The sequence below is a fragment of the Dendropsophus ebraccatus genome, chromosome 1 (genome assembly GCF_027789765.1).
Source record: "Dendropsophus ebraccatus isolate aDenEbr1 chromosome 1, aDenEbr1.pat, whole genome shotgun sequence".
Taxonomy (NCBI): Eukaryota; Metazoa; Chordata; class Amphibia; order Anura; family Hylidae; genus Dendropsophus; species Dendropsophus ebraccatus.
In genome coordinates, this window is record NC_091454.1 from 213,866,211 (window position 1) to 213,889,584 (window position 23,374).

Here is a 23,374-nt window from a genome sequence, read left to right on the forward strand (position 1 = left end):
GCAAAACACGGAGAAAAGAAAGAAACAAAATGCGGTTCAGGGAAGAAACAGAGTGCTGCACCTTACACCTATGGCTAATACTAGTGCCGCTAGGCTAAAGACCCACATGACCAAAAATTAGCAGGATATGCCTGTGCTCACATGTCTGGACCCTATGTCTTTCCCATTCTGTGAGAGCAGCAATGGTAAGTGTAATACCATATCCATACTTGTGTCGTTTGGGGGCAGCCTTCCCTGCCGGTGGTGCTGGCTGGGTTTTGGTGGGGCTTTTTAGGTCTGGTCCTGTGACATTGGGGTTGCAGGGCCGTTCCATGGCCTCCCTTCCCTGCATGTGCACGCTTTGCGGGGTTGGCGGTCGCTGACCGACACGGTGTGGAGTTAGCGTAGGGACCCGTGTGGACCAGAGGACCTGCGCGGTGGTACACGGGGCAATATGGCTTGATCAATTCATATACAGACACTCTGGTGTTGATTTCTAATATAGGCCTAGCGGCATTAGTATCAGCCATAGATGGGATGTGCAGCCGTTCCATTCTCTCCAGTTCGTGTATAACTACTATAATACTGCTCCTATATACAAGAATATAACTACTATAATACTGTTCCTATATACAAGAATATAACTACTATAATACTGCTCCTATATACAAGAATATAACTACTATAATACTGTTCCTATATACAAGAATATAACTACTATAATACTGCTCATATATACAAGAATATAACTACTATAATACTGCTCCTATATACAAGAATATAACTACTATAATAATACTCCTATATACAAGAATATAACTACTATAATACTGCTCCTATATAGAAGAATATAACTACTATAGTACTGCGCCTATATACAAGAATATAACTACTATAATAGTGCTCCTATATACAAGAATATAACTACTATAATACTGCTCCTATATACAGGAATATAACTACTATAATACTGCCCCCTATATACAGGGATATAACTACTATAATACTGCTCCCTATATACAGGAATATAACTACTATAATACTGCCCCCTATATACAGGAATATAACTACTATAATACTGCCCCCTATATACAAGAATATAACTGCTATAATACTGCTCCTATATACAAGAATATAACTACTATAATACTGCCACCTATATACAAGAATATAACTACTATAATTCACACCTAGAGAAAGCGGAGTGGCTGCACCTCACATCCATGGTTTACATCAGTACCTCTCGGCTATATTAAAAACCAACGCCAGGATGTTGTTATATAATTTGATCAAACCATATTGATACCGCGTGCAGGTCTTCTGGCCCACATGAGTTCCTGCTCTAAAAACAACACTGTGCTGCTCAGCGACCACCAACCCCACAAAGCAAGCGCCAACGGGAGGGGGGCCACAGAATGGCCCTGCAACCCCACTGTCACAGGACCAAACCCCATGGGCAGCCCCTCAACCTGCAGGCACCGCTGGAGGAGAAGGTGGCCGCTAAGCAACACAAGTGTGAAAAAGGTGTTACTACTCACAAATATACCAGCAGGTAGAATAGGAGAAAGAGGAGTTACTTACCATATGCACACAGGTGCTTCCTGCTAATTGGGGTCACATGGGTCTTACAAGGGAGGAGTGCAAGCCACAAAAAAAGAGTTTTAGGGTATATTCACACGAACGGGCTCGCAGCGAGATTCTCGCTGCGAGCCCGGCAGGTCCTGGCAGTTCCCATACACTACATACTTGCTGCGGTCTAAACGACCGCAGCGAGTATGTAATTCTGCCGCCCTTAACCCCTTCTGCTCCCGTCTGGCTCCCCCGCTGTAAGCATACATTACCTGTCCTCGCTGCACGGGTCCGGCGTCCTGCTCTCCCGTCCGGCCAATTAGTGTGTTGCCCAGCCGCAGCCACTGATTGGCCGGGCGGGAGAGCAGGACGCCGGACCCGTGCAGCGAGGACAGGTAAAGTATGCTTACAGCGGGGGAGCCGGCCGGGAGCAGAAGGGGTTAAGGGCGGCAGAATTACATACTCGCTGCGGTCGTTTAGACCGCAGCAAGTATGTAGTGTATGGGAACTGCCAGGACCTGCCGGGCTCGCAGCGAGAATCTCGCTGCGAGCCCGTTCGTGTGAATATACCCTAAGAGTAGGGACTTGTGTGCCAGAAGACCTGCACATGAGGCAATATGGTTTGATCAAATTATATACCAACATCCTGGCGTTGGTTTTTAAATGTAGTGTCAGCCATGGGTGTGAGGTGCAGCCACTCCTTTTTCTCTAGGTCTGTACTATACCTACTATAATACTGCCCCCCCCCTATGGACAAGAACATGTAGTTGAGTGGAGTGTATTACGTGAGTTTATGTTCGTAGAAAAGCAATGCTTGGTGGATATATGCTGCACATATACGGATATCAGGTCACACTTAAGTCGTCCAGCGGTAGAAAACTACAAAAACATTGGCTGTAATATATTACATGATAGAGAGGAGCGGGTGTGCCTGTCACATGCAGACAGTGTGCTCAGTGCTCAGTCAGTGTCTTCCAGCTCTAATGGTATAGGGTGCAGGTAGGAGCCTCCTCCCAGATCTCCCCTGTGCCGTGGGACTCATACCTGGCTGGACAAACAGTTCGAGGGGATCAGAACATCCGGGGTTACAGGAACGAGACACGGAGGAGGGTCAGGTGACATCGGTGGGTGAACTTCCAAGATCCTATTAGGATGAGGTTGTGGGATGATGTCACAGTCGCTTGTACTCTAGAAAATATCAAAGTAATGGGCTTAAAGCGGAGCTGCCATGGTGGTTTTCATCATTTAGTAGCATTAAAGATCAAAATTTATCACAGGCTAACTGATCGGTGGGACCCCCCTATCCTGAAAATGGAGGTCGCCCAAATGAATGGAGCAGCAGCGTGCATGCTTGGCCACCACTCCACTCATTCTCTATGGCCTTTCTTCTAAGCACAGGAGTCGGCAGGGTTCGGAAGCCCCATAGAAAAGGCATGGAGTACTGACCATGGCGGTTATATCATCTACACAGCATAGACAGCGTCCCTCTCTTACCTTCACCACACTTATCTTTTCACACAAGGCAGGTCCTGGGTTTTCGGCCTCAAAGACCCCTTCCTGCTCTTTCTGGATCAGTTCTCCTTCTTCTGCTGATGAAGTCCCAAAGTTATTCAGTACACAGGTTACCTGGCAATAAAAGAGCGAGGGAGGCTCTGTGACCAGTGATCGGCATATCCTGTACCAGGATGGGGGGGGGGGGGTCCCTGACAGCATTGCAACAGCAGAGTCATAGGATCAGTGTGAATTGAGTTATCTTTCCGTTATTATATATATTAACCATAACTTTCCTGCACCACCATGCTTGCTGGATACAGTGTCGGACTGGGGTATCTGGGGCCCACCAGAGGAAATGATCCTGTAGGCCCACCAATGAAGAACCGGTGAGAAACAACATGTTAGTCAGTGTTTGCACAGGTTCTAAAGCTGGAGGTCCAACGGAGGATTCTCCGCTCCTCTGCTGGGCCAGTCCGACACCGGCTGGATATCACTATAAACCCTGTCATCACCATAAACCACCAGAGATGTTACCCGCTAAAACACTTTAAAGGGGTTATCCAGGATAGAACAAAAAAAACACAGCTACTTTCTAGCAAAAAAAAAAAACAGTGCCGCCCCTGCACCCAGGTTGTGTGTGGTATTACAGATCAGCTCCATTCACTTTACTGGAACTGAGCTGCAAAAACCCTATACCCAAACTGAGGACAGGAGGGGCGCTGTTTCAGGAAGAAAGCTGCCATGGTTTTCTAAGTCTGAATAACCTATTTAGGACCACCAGCAATATTACACTAATGTAGGGGAGATCCGGGTGTGAGATTCGTCCGGCTGAGCTGGCTGTATATGGGTTGGAGTAGGTGTAATCCTATTAGGATACTCTAGAAATTAGATATTGACATAATCTGTCCAGACGAAGGTTTGCACAAGGGCCGTATCTAAGCTTGGCCGTTCATGATCGGTCAATATTATGAAATTCAGTAGTGCAATGTGTGACCTTGTATTAACTAGAGAGAACATTTACCAGGGCAGCCGGGGCCAGCCAATATATAGGGATTGACCTAGGTAACTACTTGTGCTGCGTCATGGGACGTGGTATAGAAATACAATGAGATATAATGAAATAACAGGCAGGGAGAAGAAGAAGGGGGCAGAGCCTGAATTACAAAACAGCTCAGTGACTCCTATAGGAGAATCTAGTGGGCATGCTCTGTCAATGTAGTGGGCATGCTCTGTCAATGTAGTGGGCATGCTCTGTGAGCTCACTGTGCAGGGAGGAGGAGGAGCTGTCTCTATCTCCTATTTGTAACAATGTTGATGTTATAAGATGACTGATAAATTACATTTAACCACGTGTAATGCTTCTTCCCCTCCAATTCTTACCAGAAAAATAGCAATAGCTGCTCCGGTTATGGTGCCAGCAAGGACATCTCTCCAGTGGTTACGATACTCGGCCACACGTAACAAGCAGAGAAGCCATGAAGGAGACAGCAGCGCCAGGCATAGGGAAGGCTTCACCAGCCGGGATCCCTTCACTTTCAGAACAAGGGTGACGTACATCTGAAGGGATTACCAAACCACCAATGAGCGTCCCATACCTCATAATATTCTCTATATTCTACATATAGTGATGGTAGGTATCCTGATCACGTCCTCTCACTAAATCCACACGACTTCTCTTTCTTTCTGCAGTTGCCAGCACACATAGGACTACACGGACTAGCTGTACTCCTGTGAGGACTATAACATTTCTGAGCCTGGTTCATAGGTAATGGTAATGCGTCGGACCTACCGTAGTGTAAACGGCAGCATAGGCCGCCAGAGCTGCAGGTTTGGAGGGGAAGGCTTTCCGAGCCTCGATGATGAGATCAGGGTCCCCATTGCAGGCATACGGAGAAGATATATACTGCATGTGGGACTTGCATCCGAGGGCGGTGTAGTTGGGGCGACAGACGGACAGGAAGTGCGGGGCCTGGTTACCGGTGACCGTCTGAACCGCTCCAGCAAAGATTACAGTACAAAAGAGGCCGAAAGAGAAAAGCCCTGAAGGGGTCAACAGAGAAGACGACATGTCAGACTACAGAAGTAGCATTTACTCAATAATCCTATACTAGCAAGTGCCCCAGTCCTCCCAGTATCCCCAGGACTGGTGAGTGTGGTTTGTGATGACATACAGTAACAGGCCCCAGTGACCCCATGTCCTCATAGCTCCCCAGACCCAATGACCATGCCGTCAGTCCCCCTGGTACTTGCACTATACAAGGTCATACAAGGTATATTTTCTCTGCTAGGCCCGGCTGCCTCACACCACTCCTCTCCATCAGGTCACGGAGCCAAACGTCTCACCCAAGATCCTGACAATGCGTCGCAGAAGAGGATTGAAGAAGCAACAATCTCCACAAGAAATGATCTTCTCCCTGCTACTCCAGCGAGGATTAATGAGGACCGTGGACACCTCTCCCAGGAGGATCTGCAAGCACAAGACCACCCAGCACAGTCCATTACTACCCCACCGCATGGTCAGATATAGCGGCGCACCTACACATCTCCCTATGTACATCATATTCCCAAGGAGTTAGTCCTTTGGTGTTGAAGTGGTGTATTCTTTCCAGTCTGACACAGTGCTCTCTGCTGCCACCTCTGTCCATATCAGGAACCGTCCAGAGCAGCAGCAAATCCCCCTAGAAAACCTCTCCTGCTCTGGACAGTTCCTGACATGGACAGAAGTGGCAGCAGAGAGCACGGTGTCAGATTGATAGTCATTGTCTACTCATCAGCTGCTGTATGTCCTGCAGGAAGTAGTGTATTATTTCCAGTCTGACACACTGCTCTCTGCTGCCACCTCTGTCCATGTTTGGAACTGTTCATAGCAGGAGAGGTTTTCTAGGGGGATTTGCTGCTGCTCTGGAACGTTCCTCACATGGACAGAGGTGGCAGCAGAGAGACATGAGAATACACCACTTCCTGCAGGACATACAGCAGCTGATAAGTATGACTGAAAATTTGTAAACAGTAATTTACAAATCTGTATAACTATCTATCACTTTTCCCCCCTACAGAGTACCCCTTTAAACCCAGCCAGCCTCAGAGTATTAGTTTCTCTTTAGTCACTGCCTCTGGCCTGTTGTATACATATTGGGGAGATATGATTATGCCCCCCTTAAAAAAAAGGCAAATCCACTCCTTTTCCATGGTGTACTGTGGTGTCCTACAACGGGTGTTACTATTTTATACAACCTTCGTAAAAGTCTGTAGTTATTGTACTTAGGTGGTGATGAAAGTAGTGTTGAAGTTTCGCCACTAGATGTCGCTGTATTGGATATGTGTTTTCAGAAGCTGCACAGCTGAAGTGTATAAAGGGTTATTGTTTCTTTGTATGTCACATGGATCTGCGGACCAATAGGAATCTGTTCTTCTCTCCTATGAGCTCTCTCTTTACTTCTTCTATTGCACTCATCACCCACTCACAGCACACGTTAGTTACGCTGAGGAAGGAAGTGACGTGGGAGACAGGAAGAGTGGGTAGTAAGAATCCCGTATGGGTAGGACGTCAGACAGGTCAAGCCTAACAGTTTTCTTCTCAGTAACAGTACACAACAGTATGCAGTGCTAAACCCCTTCTAAGAGAGGATAAGTCAGAGGCAACCTTAACCGAGGCCGTGGATTAGAAGTATCAAAGAGCAGGACAGTATCCACAGACAGCAGTAAGCTAGGAACTGATACGGATAGAGCAAGGTTACAGTAAGCCTAGAAACTATCTTGCAGCGCGGTTGTCAGCAGGGAACCTTCAGCATTCCGCTCAACCCAGGTAACAAGGTCTGGGGCTTGTGTCACCCCCTAGGACGGTTCAGCCAAATCTAGTGGGCATAAGGTGGCGACTAACAAAAAGTCAATACACAGGCACAAGTATTCTTCTTCTAAGTATTTTTCTACCTCATCCTCCAACATTCCGGTAGAGCACAGTACTACTTGGGTTAAGATTCTCACAACATCCTCCTCTCTGCTTCTTTGTTTCACTCAACACGCTACTCAGTCAGCACGACTGCACCCCTCACTCTATTCCTGTCCCAGATCTGGTTATGGTATTGTCAAGTGTATTATCTAGTGCTTTATCAAGGGAACTATCTAGTGTAACTTATCTTGTCCATGCACAGCTGTATGTCTTGCCAAGTAAAACCAAGCTTATTTATGGTAAAGAGACGCTGTGATTGTTCACCTCACACCGACACAGTATACACCACATCCTTAGGACACTTCCCCATTCTGTGGGTGGCAGTTCCAATAGTCCGGGAGGGTCACTATACCACTCTGGCCATCCGTGACTACACTATCCCAAGGGACCCCGTAGCAACCCGGCAGGATACTGTCCACAGGGGAAGAAGGTACAACCGGCCTTGTAAAATAAAAGCAGGTGTGCCATCACATCTGTGTGCCCAACCGGCACTGGCGTCACAAAGTAACACCTCAAGGTCCGGCTTTTTCTCGGCCAACCACCACTGGAGTGGAGTCACCCTTCACCGTCTAGCAGGTGACCGGCTGCTCCTCCGACTCACACCACAGTATGCCAGCTATAGTCCCCAGCTCATCCCCACTTGTACGCCAGTTTTGATAAATGTCACCCATAATATCTATATACTATAGTATATTTCAAAGGAGAAATTAATCCAAATGAACAGTATTCATATCAAGACTACAATTCCAGTAGACAGGACTTTCTGGAGGAATATGATGTGTGATGTGGAGTTTAGCGAGATGTACGATGTCCTTTTCAGCATCTCGCTTTGCTTCAAAAGAGGATTTGACTCCATGTCATGGAGGAATGTGCAAGAAAGTATGAAATGATCTCCAGCCGCCCAGGGCACCCAAGCGCAAACACAATAACCATGTCAGCGCACGGCCATTCCGAGCCCTGCTGTCAGCCTGTCTTACACCATCATATTAGATTATACACGACAGCCAGATTATGCACCCAGCCCGGACTCTCATACAGGAACTATAGTCTCCACACTCATGTATACGCCAATGGATGATATACCTACCGTGAGGACGGGCAGGACGATGATCAGCGGGTACAGCAGACGTGGAGGGACTCGGCTGGTACTTTCAGGACCTGGATAAGGTTTGGACAATGTACTGTCATAGCAGAAGAATCCCTGAGAGTGGACAGGGAAGGTGTCTGTGTACTCAAAGTGGTAGGAGAGGATGACTGTGCCGGCCATGAGGACAAGCTGGAAATAGAGCATCTTGTTAGAGGAGCAAGCGGGGAAAGACAAGGGAAGAGTAAAAGGAGAGAGGAATGATGGAAGGGATGAAGGAGGAGAAGAACTGGAGAAGGGAGAGGCCAAGTGAGAAGAAGACTATGACTAGAAGGGACTATTGGTGGTGGGTATAATGGATGGGATTGTGAAGGTAGAAGGAAAGTACAAGGGTTACAAGGAAGATGATGAGTCTAGGATGGATAACTTGTGAAGTTATAGAGATGAGGGTTATAAATAAGATGTAAGAAGGTGCAGAGCAGGAAAACCGAGAAGAACCAAGGAGAGAAGAGAGGAGAAGAGACAGAGGACGAGATGTGATAGGGAAGTGTATGAGGAGTCTGGACAGTGGAGGTGCCCGGAGCAGCCAACACTCCCATCACATTATGTCATGTCTACCACTCCCATCTCATATCCAGCTCCACGTCATCTCCACCCATCCACCGTCTCTTGTCACACATCTCCCCCTCCTAAAGTATCAGGTAGACGCATCATTGCCCCCCAACAGTTCCCTACAACTACCATGTTACATGCCCCTCATCTCTGTTACAACTATCCTGGTGGCCATTGACAGCACATAGTGATAGCATGCCCCCCATCCACCGCACCAGCTGGAGAAGCATGCAAAATGTTTAACTAGGTTGCCAATCTGAATAGTCCTTGGCATTTGTCCAATGCAGGCACCATGGGGGAGACTTATCAAACATGGTGTAAAGTGAGACTGGCTCAGTTGCCCCTAGCAACCAATCAGATTCCAACTTTCATTTTCCAAAGAGTCTGTGAGGAATGAGAGGAGGAACCTGATTGGTTGCTAGGGGCAACTGAGACAGTTTCACTTTACACCATGTTTGATAAATTTCCAATTATGTGCTTACCACTCTCACCATATTATCTCATACTCTCTACTTCAACCGTATGATACCGCAGGGGCAAAACCTAGGCTGCAATGTCAGGTGTCCCTGCACAAAGAGGGAAACATATATAAGAGAAACAGGGTACCCGAGTATGGATGTATTACCTCTACAAATAGGAAACATGGTATGAAAGAGACGCTGCTCTTTATCTCAGGCTCATGTGCCGCCATGTGTGCAGCTCCGGGACAACCTGCGGAAAAACAGAGATCAGAGAGGATCAAGATGTTACAGGGTAATAAGATCAGGAGCCGGGTTACTGTAGTAAGATGTTACAGGGGTAATAAGAGGAGCCGGGTTACTGTAATAAGATGTTACAGGGGTAATAAGAGGAGCCGGGTTACTGTAGTAAGATGTTACAGGGGTAATAAGAGGAGCCGGGTTACTGTAGTAAGATGGTACAGGGGTAATAAGAGGACCAGGAGCCGGGTTACTGTAGTAAGATGTTACAGGGGAAATAAGAGGAGCCGGGTTACTGTAGTAAGATGTTACAGGGGTAATAAGAGGACCAGGAGCCGGGTTACTGTAGTAAGATGTTACAGGAGTAATAAGAGGACCAGGAGCCGGGTTACTGTAATAAGATGTTACAGGGGTAATAAGAGGATCAGGAGCCGGGTTACTGTAATAAGATGTTACAGGGTAATAAGAGGATCAGGAGTCGGGTTACTGTAATAAGATTTTACAGGGTAATAAGAGGATCAGGAGCCGGGTTACTGTAATAAGATGTTACAGGGTAATAAGAGGATCAGGAGCCGGGTTACTGTAATAAGATGTTACAGGGGGTAATAAGAGGATCAGGAGCCGGGTTACTGTAATAAGATGTTACAGGGTAATAAGAGGATCAGGAGCCGGGTTACTGTAATAAGATGTTACAGGGGTAATAAGAGGATCAGGAGCCGGGTTACTGTAATAAGATGTTACAGGGGTAATAAGAGGATCAGGAGCCGGGTTACTGTAATAAGATGGTACAGGGTAATAAGAGGATCAGGAGCCGGGTTACTGTAATAAGATGTTACAGGGGTAATAAGAGGATCAGGAGCCGGGTTACTGTAATAAGATGGTACAGGGTAATAAGAGGATCAGGAGCCGGGTTACTGTAATAAGATGTTACAGGGGGTAATAAGAGGATCAGGAGCCGGGTTACTGTAATAAGATGTTACAGGGGTAATAAGAGGATCAGGAGCCGGGTTACTGTAATAAGATGTTATAGGGGTAATAAGAGGACCAGGAGCCAGGTTACTGTAATAAGATGGTACAGGGTAATAAGAGGATCAGGAGCCGGGTTACTGTAATAAGATGTTACAGGGTAATAAGAGGATCAGGAGCCGGGTTACTGTAATAAGATGTTACAGGGTAATAAGAGGATCAGGAGCCAGGTTATTGTAATAAGATGTTACAGGGGTACTAAGAGGATCGGGAGCCGGGTTACTGTAATAAGATGTTACAGGGGTAATAAGAGGATCAGGAGCTGGGTTACTGTAATAAGATGTTACTGGGGTAATAAGAGGATCAGGAGCCGGGTTACTGTAATAAGATGTTACAGGGTAATAAGAGGATCAGGAGCCGGGTTACTGTAATAAGATGTTACAGGGGTAATAAGAGGATCAGGGGCCGGGTTACTGTAATAAGATGTTACAGGGGTAATAAGAGGACCAGGAGCCGGGTTACTGGGGTAATAATAGGGGACCAGTGATCTGTTATATGATGATGTGATATGGATTACATTCGGGTTACATGGTGTCCTGGCACTGTGTGATGACAATGATGAATGTGCGCCCTCCAGTCCCCCCTTAGCACAGACCTGCTGGCATGGTGCAGATATTCCCCCTCCCTATCTCGCTCCGGGATATCAGCTCAGGGGGAGGAGGAGACAGCTGGATACCTGATCAGACTCTTCACAGCGACTGAGAACACCAGGAGAGAGATGACAATATAGCTGTCACTAATGGGGGGAGTAAGATGTAATAGATGAATAAGGGGGAAACGATACTGAGAGGGGAAAAACAAAACATCAAATACAAAAGAAACACTGACGGTATAAATGTCACCGGAGGAGGACAAAAAAAGGGGGGGGGGAATGAATCGGGAGAGAAGAGCAGGGAGAGGAGGATCAGGACACGGACAATGAAGGGATGAGGAAAAGAATAGTGTGATGGAGGGAAGAGGAGGAGAGAACAGCTGCGGGGGGCTTATTAATAGGCTGACGGCATATGCTGTGTGATCACAACACCCACCTCTCCATACCTGAGCCTGACATTGGCAAAGCGCCCCCTACTGGATGAATATTTTATATTATATTATAGGATCTGGTTAGTGCAGGGATGGGGAGCATCGATCCTCCAGCTGTTGCAAAACTACAATTCCCATCATGCCTGGACAGCCTTCGGCTGTCCAGGCATGATGGGAATTGTAGTTTTGCAGCAGCTGGAGGGCTGAAGGTTCCCTATCCCTGGGTTAGGGTCTTGTCTTATCCAGACGACCTGGGATTAGAGGCCTGATGATAGTGGAGGGTACAGACTGTCACTCTTCATCCCCCGTGCAGCTTTGCACTCATATAAACTGTAATACAAACTTACGACGTGGAAAATGGCTGTCACTTCGATTATAGGAGCTGCCAAGGAGCCGGCGAGTCCTGTCAGGATCTATCATGTCTGTCACATAGCGGAGCCCTCTGTCCACTGCTGGGATATGGAGGGAGCAGATATAGACATATATAGGAAGACTCTACCTGGAAGCTGGCGTGATGGGCACTACTGTGGGTATGAGCAGGGGGCACATATCCATGACCATCATCTACATTGTATTATCCAGGGCAGCAGACAGACTAGAATTACCCCTCGGGTTACCCCTTCCCATCTCCGGATGGTGGATCTGCAGGAGAAGGGTAAAGCTCCGGCTCACCTTATGGAAATATTGCTTCAGGGCACACCTGCCTGGCACTATTATGGGGGCACTGTGGATGTCAGTGTTATGGGGCACTGTGGCTGTCACTATTAGGGGGCACTATGGCTGTCACTGTTAGGGGCACTGCAGCTGTCACTGTTATGGGGCACTATAGCTGTCACTATTATAAGTGGTACTATGATTGTGACTGTTATGGGGCACTGTGGCTGTTACTATTAGGGGGCACTATGGCTGTCACTGTTATGGGGCACTATGGCTGTCACTATTATAAGTGGTACTATGATTGTGACTTATGGGGCACTGTGGCTGTTACTGTTATAGGGCACAACGGCTGTCACTGTTATGGGGCACATGGGCTGTCTCTGTTATGGGGGCACAGCGGCTGTCACTGTTATGGGGGGCACAGCGGCTGTCACGATTATAGGGCTCTGTGGATTTTAGTGTTATAGGGGCATTGGCTTTGTCACTATTATGGGGCACTGTGCTTGTCACTATTATGGGACACTTTGGCTATCAATTTTATAGGGCACTATGGTTGTCAATATTATAAGGCACTGTCACTGTTATAGGGCACTGTGGATGTCACTATTACGGGGCACTATAGCTATCACTGTTATTGGAGCACTGTGCCTGTCACGATTATAGGGCACTGTGTATGTCACTGTTATAGGGGCACAGTAGATGTCACATCATAGTTACCAGCAGCAGCACTGACAGAGAGGGAGCCATTGGCTCCCTCCCTGTCAGTCACTCTTGTGGCCGCACTGCAGCAGTTACAAAAGACCGCTCTCTGTCTCTGGTGCCGGAGCTTGAGTGACGTCACTGGAGCGCCGACGCCAGGGCATGGGAAGAGGGGCCTCTTGTGACCGCTGCAGTGTGGCCACAAGAGTGAAGAGAAGAGGAGACGCTCGGACCCAGGTGAGTATAAGTGTTTGTTTTTTTATGTTATATACTATATGGGAGGGGGAGCACAGGGGGTCTATATAAGCAGGGGGAGCACACAGCAGGGGTCTATATAAACGGGGGAGCACACAGCGGGGGTCTATATAAGCAGGGGGAGCACACAGCAGGGGTCTATATAAACGGGGGAGCACACAGTGGGGGTCTATATAAGCGGGGGGGGAGCACACAGCGGGGGTTTATATACTACTGGTGGAGCGCACAGAGGCGCCATATACTACTGGGGGAGCAGACAGGGGGGCTATATATTACTGGGGGAGCGCACAGGGGGCTGTATATAACTGGGGGATAGCAGTACCTAGAAACTGTAAAGCGCTTGGTACTGTCCCTTTTGTATGTGCAATCAAGGGAGAGGGCTGTGGCGTGCAGTCTTAGCATGTGTGGCGTCTTGTGCACTTTAACTGGTGGTGCTCTGCATGAAGATCATTGTAGACATAGAATGAAGAAACGAAGCAGGAAGCGGCAACTCACCAACCAGTGCGATTTATTCAAGGTACATGCTGTACATCAGCTTACAGGCAAGGCATTCTGAGTGTGTTCCACTGAGGCTACGGCCGTTTCACGCTTTCCGCGCTTCAACTGGCCTCGTATACTACATTGGGGATTGCACAGAGGTGCCTATATTATATAGGGACCTTACTACTATACTGGAGCACAGAGCATACCTAAATATTAAGTGGGGGCACAGGCACAATTTAAAACAGGGGTGGGGAACCTCCGGCCCGCGGGCCGCATCCGGCCCCTGAGACCTCCCGATGCGGCCCGCAGCCCGCAGCTCCCTTGTGATGCGCGCCGCTCTGCTGGGGAAGAAGCCGGCATACACCGCATCCTCCGGTGTCTGTGACAGCTGGCGGACACCGGAGGATGCTGTCTGTGCCGGCTTCTTCCCCAGCAGAGCGGCGCGTGTCTTCAGTCTCCTGCGGGCTGCGCGCGATGACGTCATTTCATCGCGCCGCCTGCAGGAGAAGACCGGCACTGAGGACCTGGGAGAGAAGAGGACCTGGACTGCGTGGGAGCGGAGGTAAGGTGAGTGGGATGTTTATTTTTTTATTTGGGGGTTAACTAGGATCCCAGGGACATGACTGATGGGGGGGGGACAACTAGGCTACCAGGGACATGACTGATGGGGGGGACAACTAGGCTACCAGGGACAAGACTGATGGGGGGACAACTAGGCTACCAGGGACATGACTGATGGGGGGGGGCAACTAGGCTACCAGGGACATGACGGATGGGGGGGGGGGACAACTAGGCTACCAGGGAGATGACTGATGGGGGGACAACTAGGCTACCAGGGACAAGACTGATGGGGGGGGACAACTAGGCTACCAGGGACATGACTGATGGGGGGGGGGCAACTAGGCTACCAGGGACATGACGGATGGGGGGGGACAACTAGGCTACCAGGGACATGCCTGATGGGGGGGGGAATAACTAGGCTACCAGAGACATGACTGATGGGGGGGGGAATAACTAGGCTACCAGAGACATGACTGATGGGGGGGGGGGGAATAACTAGGCTACCAGGGACATGCCTGATGGAAGGGGGAATAACTAGGCTACCAGAGACATGACTGATGGGGGGGGGGGATAACTAGGCTACCAGGGACAAGACTGATGGGGGGACAACTAGGCTACCAGGGACATGACTGATGGGGGGGGGGGGCAACTAGGCTACCAGGGACAAGACTGATGGGGGGGGACAACTAGGCTACCAGGGACATGACTGATGGGGGGGGGGGCAACTAGGCTACCAGGGACATGACGGATGGGGGGGGACAACTAGGCTACCAGGGACATGCCTGATGGGGGTTCACTAGGCTACCAGGGACATGCCTGATGGGGGGGGGGAATAACTAGGCTACCAGGGACATGCCTGATGGGGGGGGGGACAACTAGGCCACCAGGGACATGACTGATGGGGGGGGGGACAACTAGGCTACCAGGGACATGACTGATGGGGGGGACAACTAGGCTACCAGGGACATGACTGATGGGGGGGACAACTAGGCTACCAGGGACATGACTGATGGGGGGATAACTAGGCCACCAGGGACATGACTGATGGGGGAGACAACTAGGCTACCAGAGACATGACTGATGGGGGGGGAATAACTAGGCTACCAGGGACATGACTGATGGGGGGGGGGGACAACTAGGCAACCAGGGACATGACTGATGGGGGGGGACAACTAGGCTACCAGGGACATGACTGATGGGGGGGACAACTAGGCTACCAGAGACATGTCTGATGGGGGGGGGGAATAACTAGGCTACCAGGGACATGCCTGATGGGGGTTAACTAGGCTACCAGGGACATGACTTGGGGGTTAACTAGACTACAAGGGGCATCACTGGGGGTTAACTACAATAGCAGGGGCACTAGGGGAACAATACTATGCCTTGTCCTGGGTGCTGCAAACCCCCGCTACTAACTGCCGCGCACGGCATGCGGCCCTCGAATGATTTTATTAATGCCCGACCGGCCCTCGACATGAAAAGGGTTCCCCACCCCTGATTTAAAACTACAGGGGACCTAACTACTGTATGTGTTGGAGCCTAATATGTTTCTCTGGCAGATTCTGGAGAGAAGATTCACAGCTGGGAAAGACTTCAAAGTGGCCCAGGCTGGATGGAGAGAAACAAAAGAAAAAGTGAGACTCTGATCAGAGAAGACGCCACCTGTGAGTCACTGGATGTAACTGCACTCTGCTATAGGGTTATAGGGCCATAGGGTTCATGGTGTGGCGGTATTATGTAATGGTATCATTGGTGATATATTTCTGTTTTGTTCAGAGCAGTTTTGAGGCAATATGTAATCACTGTACTGAGCACTGTAGATGTCAGTGTTAGGGGGTACTGTGATTGTCATTGTTATGGGGCACTGAATTTCACTATTATGTGTCACTGTGGATGTCAGTGTTAGGGGGGGGCACTGTGGCTGTCAGTATTATGTGTCACTGTGGATGTCAGTGTTAGGGGGGGGGCACTGTGGCTGTCAGTATTATGTGTCACTGTGGATGTCAGTGTTAGGGGCACTGTGGCTGTCAGTATTATGTGTCACTGTGGATGTCAGTGTTAGGGGGGCACTGTGGCTGTCACTATTATGTGTCACTGTGGATGTCAGTGTTAGGGGGGGGCACTGTGGCTGTCAGTATTATGTGTCACTGTGGATGTCAGTGTTAGGGGGGGGGCACTGTGGCTGTCAGTATTATGTGTCACTGTGGATGTCAGTGTTAGGGGCACTGTGGCTGTCACTATTATGGGACACTGTGAATGTTAGTGTTAGGAGGTACATTTCAGTATTATGGGGCACTGTGGCATATAGGAGAGGGACTGTCCCTCTTTTGCAGGGACAGTCCCCACATCCCAGTAACCCAGGGATAGGGAACCTTCAGCCCTTACATGTCCCTCTTTTTGACCTATCTTTTATGTTGCTCTAGGAAGTGTCTGGTTTCATACTGTATAATAGACCCAAACTTGCATATTATTCCATCATGTGGTGCAAATTGGATCCTAAAAATTGTTATATTCAGATGGATCATGTGACATTATGGCCTCTTTCATACATCATTTTACAAATGCAGACTCATTGATTTCTATAACCCCACACACACATCTGTAGCTGTTACCGCTCTGTTTTGGGGCCATAATCCGTACCATAAAAAATGATTAAGCCATTGTGCGTGAAGGTCACCCACTTGAAAGTTGGTCCCTGCAAACATGGACAGATGCTGAAACACATTGGTAATACTGTCCGTGGTTGCAGGTCTGAAATTACAGACAGGGTTACTGATGTGTGACTGGGACCTAAGGATGTATTCACACATGCAGGATCTGCTGCAGATTTACAGATATCAATGTAACTAAATACATCAGTCTGCAGCAGATCCTGGATGTGGGATTGCTTCCTTGAATTAAAAAGTATAGAAATGTCTGTAAAATGTTCCTAGTGACCCACACGTGTCCCTCTTTGGCCGGTTAAAAAGTTGGTAGGTATGTCTGTGGATGTCATTGTTCTGTGCCCGTCACTATTATGGGGCACTATGCCATTCAATATGGGTCTCACTATAATGGGGCACTCTGGGTGTCATTGTTATGAGGCACTCTCATTGGGTTAAACTATCATTGACCCTCTTTTCGGGCACTGAAGCGGGCAGTTCTATGTGGTATTGGCATTGTTATTATTTTCTTTACAAAGGTTAAAACCATAAACAGAGGAAGGACAGAGAGATAGATAGAGGACAGACAGACAGATGGATGGAGGACAGACAGACAGATGGAGCACAGACAGACAGATGGATGGAGGACAGACAGACAGACGGAGCACAGACAGACGGATGGAGGGCAGACAGATGGAGCACAGACAGACAGATGGAGCACAGACAGACAGAGCAAAGACAGACAGATGGGAGCATATACAGACAGATGGAGCACAGACAGATAGATGGAGCACAGACAGATGGAGGACACACAGACAGACAGATAGATAGATGGAGCACAGACAGACAGATGGATGGAGGACAGAGAGCTAGATAGAGGACAGACAGACAGATGGATGGAGGACAGACAGACAGATGGATGGAGGACAGACAGACAGATGGAGCACAGACAGACAGATGGATGGAGGACAGACAGACAGATGGAGCACAGACAGACAGATGGATGGAGGACAGACAGACAGACGGAGCACAGACAGACGGATGGAGGGAAGACAGATGGAGCACAGACAGACAGATGGAGCACAGACAGACAGATGGAGCACAGACAGACAGATGGAGCACAGACAGATGGAGGACACACAGATAGATGGAGCACTGACAGACAGATGGAGGACACACAGACAGACAGATGGAGCACAGACAGACAGATGGAGGACAGACAGATGGAGGACACACAGATGGAGGACACACAGATAGATGGAGCACAGACAGATGGAGGACACACAGATAGATGGAGCACTGACAGACAGATAGATGGAGCACAGACAGACAGATGGATGGAGGACAGACAGACAGATGGAGCACAGACAGACAGATGGATGGAGGACAGACAGACAGACGGAGCACAGACAGACGGATGGAGGGAAGACAGATGGAGCACAGACAGACAGATGGAGCACAGACAGACAGATGGAGCACAGACAGACAGATGGAGCACAGACAGATGGAGGACACACAGATAGATGGAGCACTGACAGACAGATGGAGGACACACAGACAGACAGATGGAGCACAGACAGACAGATGGAGGACAGACAGATGGAGGACACACAGATGGAGGACACACAGATAGATGGAGCACAGACAGATGGAGGACACACAGATAGATGGAGCACTGACAGACAGATAGATGGAGCACAGACAGACAGATGGAGGACAGACAGATGGAGCACAGACAGACAGATGGAGCACAGACAGACAGATGGAGGACAGACAGACAGATGGAGGACATAGACAGATGGAGGACAGACAGACAGATGGAGGACATACAGACAGATGGAGCACAGACAGACAGATGGAGCACAGACAGACAGATGGAGGACATACAGACAGATGGAGCACAGACAGACAGATGGAGCACAGACAGACAGATGGAGCACAGACAGACAGATAGATGGAGGACACACAGATGGAGCACATACAGACAGATAGATGAAGGACAGACAGATAGATGGAGCACAGACAGATAGATGGAGCACAGACAGACAGATAGATGGAGGACAGACAGACAGATAGATGGAGCACAGACAGACAGACGGAGCACAGACAGACAGACGGAGCACAGACAGACAGATAGATGGAGGACACACAGATGGAGCACATACAGACAGACAGATGGATGGAGCACAGACAGATAGATGGAGCACAGACAGACAGATAGATGGAGCACAGACAGACAGATGGAGCACAGACAGACAGATGGATGGAGGACACACAGATGGAGCACATACAGACAGACAGATGGATGGAGCACAGACAGATAGATGGAGCACAGACAGACAGATAGATGGAGCACAGACAGACAGATGGAGCACAGACAGACAGACAGATAGATGGAGCACAGACAGACAGATGGTGCACATACAAATGAATGCAGGACAGACAGATAGATGGAGCACAGACAGACAGATGGTGCACATACAAATGGATGCAGGACAGACAGATAGATGGAGGACATGTGAGCTCCAGGTCAGCAGCAGTTTCCCCTCTCCCCTGAATGGAGCTTCTGAAACCCGAGAACCTGTACCACAGCAGACTGTTTTGCCCTGGCCAGGCTTCCGTACTCCTTATCTGGCCACCTTGGCAACAGTTGCTAAGGGAATATGCGATTGGTCCGAGATCACCCAGCTAACGCTGCAGGACCAATGACAATAGACCAGCTAGCGGTGACGTCATGAGGAGGAATGACTTCGCCTAGAACCCGGAAGTAGCTGTCAGTCGCTCTGCTGCGCTTACAACGTGGAATAGGCGATTGACAGGTACAGGGGGCGGAGGCTGACGTTCTGACGTCACGTTTTCACACTAATGCTGTAACTGTGTATTTCATGTCCTATGTTGGAAGCTTGTACAGGCTTGATGGGAGTTGTAGTTCTCTGGCAGAGCCTCTAATGGTTCCCAATGTTATGCAGTTATGTTATGTGAACTGGTCTCTGCTACTGAGCCTATAGGAGAGCTGGATGTAACAGGGCCACCATTCCTACTCTGCAGTTCAGTGCTTTCCAACCTGTGACTGCTACACAACTACAACTCCCAGCATGCCCTGGCAGCCATTCCAGGGGCAGTTGTTCAGCAGTGGCAGATCTACAGGTTGCTCACTGCCCCATTGTGGGAAGGTGGTCCTTAAAGGGGAGCTCCATCTCTGGTGGCTTTTCTGCACTCCTGAATATCAGACCAACCATGGATAACTTATCCCTAACTAACTAAACGCTCTTTCTCTCCGCCCACACTAGATGGCGCTATGTATGCTCACCTGATAGGAGCGTGCACATGTAATACATAGCTGCTCCCACCAGGACCCCTGGAGACCCTATTAGAACATTTGTTACATGGCAGCGCTCCCTGACTGAACGACCACACGCTGCCCACATTATAACGTCCAGAGCTGCTCCCTCCTTATCTGCGGGATGACTGTCATACTGTATAGTGACTCAGCACAGCCATGGAGGCCGGGCCTGTACAGGGGGTAGTAGCAGGCCGGGCCTGTACAGGGGGTAGTAAGAGGCCGGGCCTGTACAGGGGGTAGTAAGAGGCCGGGCCTGTACAGGGGGTAGTAGCAGGCCGGGCCTGTACAGGGGGTAGTAGGAGGCCGGTCCTGTACAGGGGGTAGTAAGAGGCCGAGCCTGTACAGAGGGTAGTAAGAGGCCGGGCCTGTACACGGGGTAGTAAGAAGGCTGTACAGTGTTATTATAATAAGCATCTGTGCTGTCTTTCTCTGCAGGATGGCGGCGGAGGGGGTGCCCGGGAGCCTGGTGAAGGTGGCCTACCTCCTGGTGTTGTCGGCCTCGTGGGGCATGCAGTGCTGGGTGACATTTGTGGCAGGTGACTATGGCCCAGATGATGGACGTTCCTCTTAATAAGGAGTCGGCCTGGTAAGGTGTAGGTGACCCATCCCTCTGCTCTCTCTGCAGGCTTTGTGATGATCAGGGGAGTCCCCCGCCATACGTTTGGACTGGTACAGAGTAAGCTGTTCCCATTCTATGGCCATATCGTCATGTGCGTCTCCTTCCTAAATCTGGTTGTGTACGCGGCATATCATCCGCGGGACCTGCTGTCCACCTCTGAGAGCGTACAGGTGAGTCCTCTGTATACACATAGATGAGGGGCACTCATCCTTTCTTACACATAAAAACCATAAAAATATTATCAAACCATAAGGAGTAACAGACACCAGCACTACCTTACATAGGCGGCATAAGGCTGTTTATAAGCGGCAGGTTTTTTTAATACACAGTATATAAAGTCACTGGTTGGTGCTTACTTTCCCAGAAAAAATAGTAGACAGGATAATCCAAAAACGGAGAAAATAGAAGAGGGCACTCACCATTAGTTGTGATCTTCTTTATTACGGTGCTCTAATAAAAAACACACAGGACATCGGGGCTACTGCATAGGACGCCAGCACTTAGATGAATAAAGGTAACAGCTGGTTCACACGCTTTGTCGGACCTGCGTTTGTTCAGAACAGCCGCAGATCTGAAGAAGCGTGCATGCGCGCGAACCAGCTGTTGTCTCTATTCATCTAAGTGCTGGCATCTTATGCAGTAGCCCGATGTCCTGTGTGTTTTTTATTAGAGCGCCGTAATAAAGAAGATCACAACTAATGGTGAGTGCCCTCTCCTATTTTCCTCGTTTTTGGCATAAAAATATTATGCATCTTACTAGTACGGGGTTTGGCTTCTAAGTTTAGTCACCCCTTTACTATACCATATACTGTAACCCTCTCATCTCCTGCTATGTTTTGCAGATCTCCCTCTTCTTCATCTCACTCATTGTATCGGCACTCAATGCTCGCTGGTTCTCCCCGGCCACAACCACAGCCATGTTCAAGATGCAGGACATAGAGCGTGAGCATGGCCTGGGGGGAGAGATCGGGATGAGCAGCAACATTGAAGGGTACAAGCGCCTGCGGGAGAAGGATCCCAAATACCAAGCCTTGCGCAAAAGCTTCCTGCGTTACCACGGCATCTCCTCTCTCTGCAACTTGGTGTCATTGCTGTCTAATGGCGCCAACCTTGTATATACTGCCCTGCTGCTGCCCACAATATAAGGAGTATGCGGGATTTGTCACGGGACCAATAGCCATGCCAAGAGTCGGTGGGGTGTGTACTCTTTAATAATTCCAGTTTATTTGTTGTTGATTGATGTAAATTTTCTGCTTCTAAATTTATAATGAATAAAATGTGAATTTTTTATAAAACACTAAAATGATAAATTCCTTGTAATGTGATCTGCAAGCAGTAAAGAAGAATGCTGGGAAACCTGTGCCAAGTGTAATACACACTGCCACAAATACTTCCCCTATGTACAAGAATATAACTAATATAATACTGCTCCTATATACAATGATATATCTACTATAATACTGCTCCTATATACAGGAATATAACTACTATAATACTGCTCCCTATATACAAGAATATAACTACTATAATACTGCCCCCTATATACAGGAATATAACTACTATAATACTGCCTCCTATATACAAGAATATAACTACTATAATACTGCTCCTATTTACAATGATATATCTACTATAATACTGCTCCTATATACAGGAATATAACTACTATAATACTGCTCCCTATATACAAGAATATAACTACTATAATACTGCCCCCTATATACAGGAATATAACTACTATAATACCGCTCCTACATACAGGAATATAACTACTATAATACTGCTCCTATATACAAGAATATAACTACTATAATATTGCTCCTATATACAAGAATATAACAACTATAATACTATCTCCTATATACAAGAATATAACTACTATAATACTGCTCCTATATACAAGAATATAACTACTATAATGCTGCCTCCTATATACAAGAATATAACTACTATAATACTGCCTCCTATATACAAGAATATAACTACTATAATACTGCTCCTATATACAATGATATATCTACTATAATACTGCTCCTATATACAGGAATATAACTACTATAATACTGCTCCCTATATACAAGAATATAACTACTATAATACTGCCCCCTATATACAGGAATATAACTACTATAATACTGCTCCTATATACAGGAATATAACTACTATAATACTGCTCCTATATACAGGAATATCACTACTATAATACTGCCCCTATATACAAGAATATAACTACTATAATATAGCGGTAGAGTGCAGTCGGCACTGTCAGCAATGCTAGCAATAAAGGACGTTTGATGAAGGAGCCAACCTGATGTGCTTGTACTTGTGGTGCTCCCAGACTAAAAGGTAAGAGTGAGCAATGCAACAACGAGAGAAGAGAGAGACTGGGGCACTCACCGATGTTCCAAGCAAAAGTCTTTATTCCGATAGACTAAAATCCATGTCGTTCCGGGGTATAGGCGCCCGCCATTTCCATCTGTCCTCCCTCCACCATGGATTTTAGTCTATCGGAATAAAGACTTTTGCTTGGAACATCGGTGAGTGCCCCAGTCTCTCTCTTCTCTCGTAGTTGCATAACTACTATAATACTGCTCCTATATACAGGAATATAACTACTATAATACTGCTCCTATATACAAGAATATAACTACTATAATACTACTCCTATATACAGAAATATA

General features: G+C 48.0%; 2 protein-coding genes across 12 annotated transcripts in view; one reads left to right on the forward strand and one right to left on the reverse strand.

Annotated features, from left to right (window-relative positions):
* The window catches only part of PLPPR2 (phospholipid phosphatase related 2), a 126,071-nt gene that overhangs the window by 21,747 nt on the left and 80,950 nt on the right, over positions 1–23,374 (reverse strand). For 3 of the 11 annotated variants that reach the window (XM_069947440.1, XM_069947383.1, XM_069947393.1), the window contains 7 exons: positions 9,313–9,398; positions 8,079–8,267; positions 5,386–5,509; positions 4,832–5,082; positions 4,423–4,599; positions 3,043–3,174; positions 2,593–2,736 (listed from right to left, as the gene is read on the reverse strand). In XM_069947440.1, the coding sequence (XP_069803541.1) occupies positions 2,593–2,736; positions 3,043–3,174; positions 4,423–4,599; positions 4,832–5,082; positions 5,386–5,509; positions 8,079–8,267; positions 9,313–9,398 (1,103 nt within the window). Of the gene's footprint in view, positions 1–2,297; positions 2,737–3,042; positions 3,175–4,422; positions 4,600–4,831; positions 5,083–5,385; positions 5,510–8,078; positions 8,268–9,312; positions 9,399–11,006; positions 11,148–11,781; positions 11,861–19,213; positions 19,266–19,312; positions 19,402–23,374 lie in introns of those variants that run through there. The other 8 variants (XM_069947424.1, XM_069947468.1, XM_069947402.1 and 5 more) reach the window with 8 other exon arrangements.
* Positions 19,444–21,996, forward strand: TMEM205 (transmembrane protein 205). The gene is made up of 4 exons (XM_069947569.1): positions 19,444–19,550; positions 20,510–20,610; positions 20,700–20,863; positions 21,536–21,996. The coding sequence occupies exons 2-4, from the start codon at positions 20,511–20,513 to the stop codon at positions 21,836–21,838; spliced, it is 567 nt and encodes a 188-aa protein (XP_069803670.1). The 5' UTR covers positions 19,444–19,550; position 20,510; the 3' UTR covers positions 21,839–21,996.

What these genes read in the sequence shown, in the direction of transcription:
- TMEM205 (XM_069947569.1), top strand. Translation starts at nt 20,511, where the DNA reads ATGGCGGCGGAGGGGGTGCCCGGGAGCCTGGTGAAGGTGGCCTACCTC. An exon ending in CTGGGTGACATTTGTGGCAG is followed by an intron (nt 20,611 to 20,699) that starts GTGACTATGGCC and finishes CTCTCTCTGCAG; the next exon opens with GCTTTGTGATGATCAGGGGA. An exon ending in CCACCTCTGAGAGCGTACAG is followed by an intron (nt 20,864 to 21,535) that starts GTGAGTCCTCTG and finishes TATGTTTTGCAG; the next exon opens with ATCTCCCTCTTCTTCATCTC.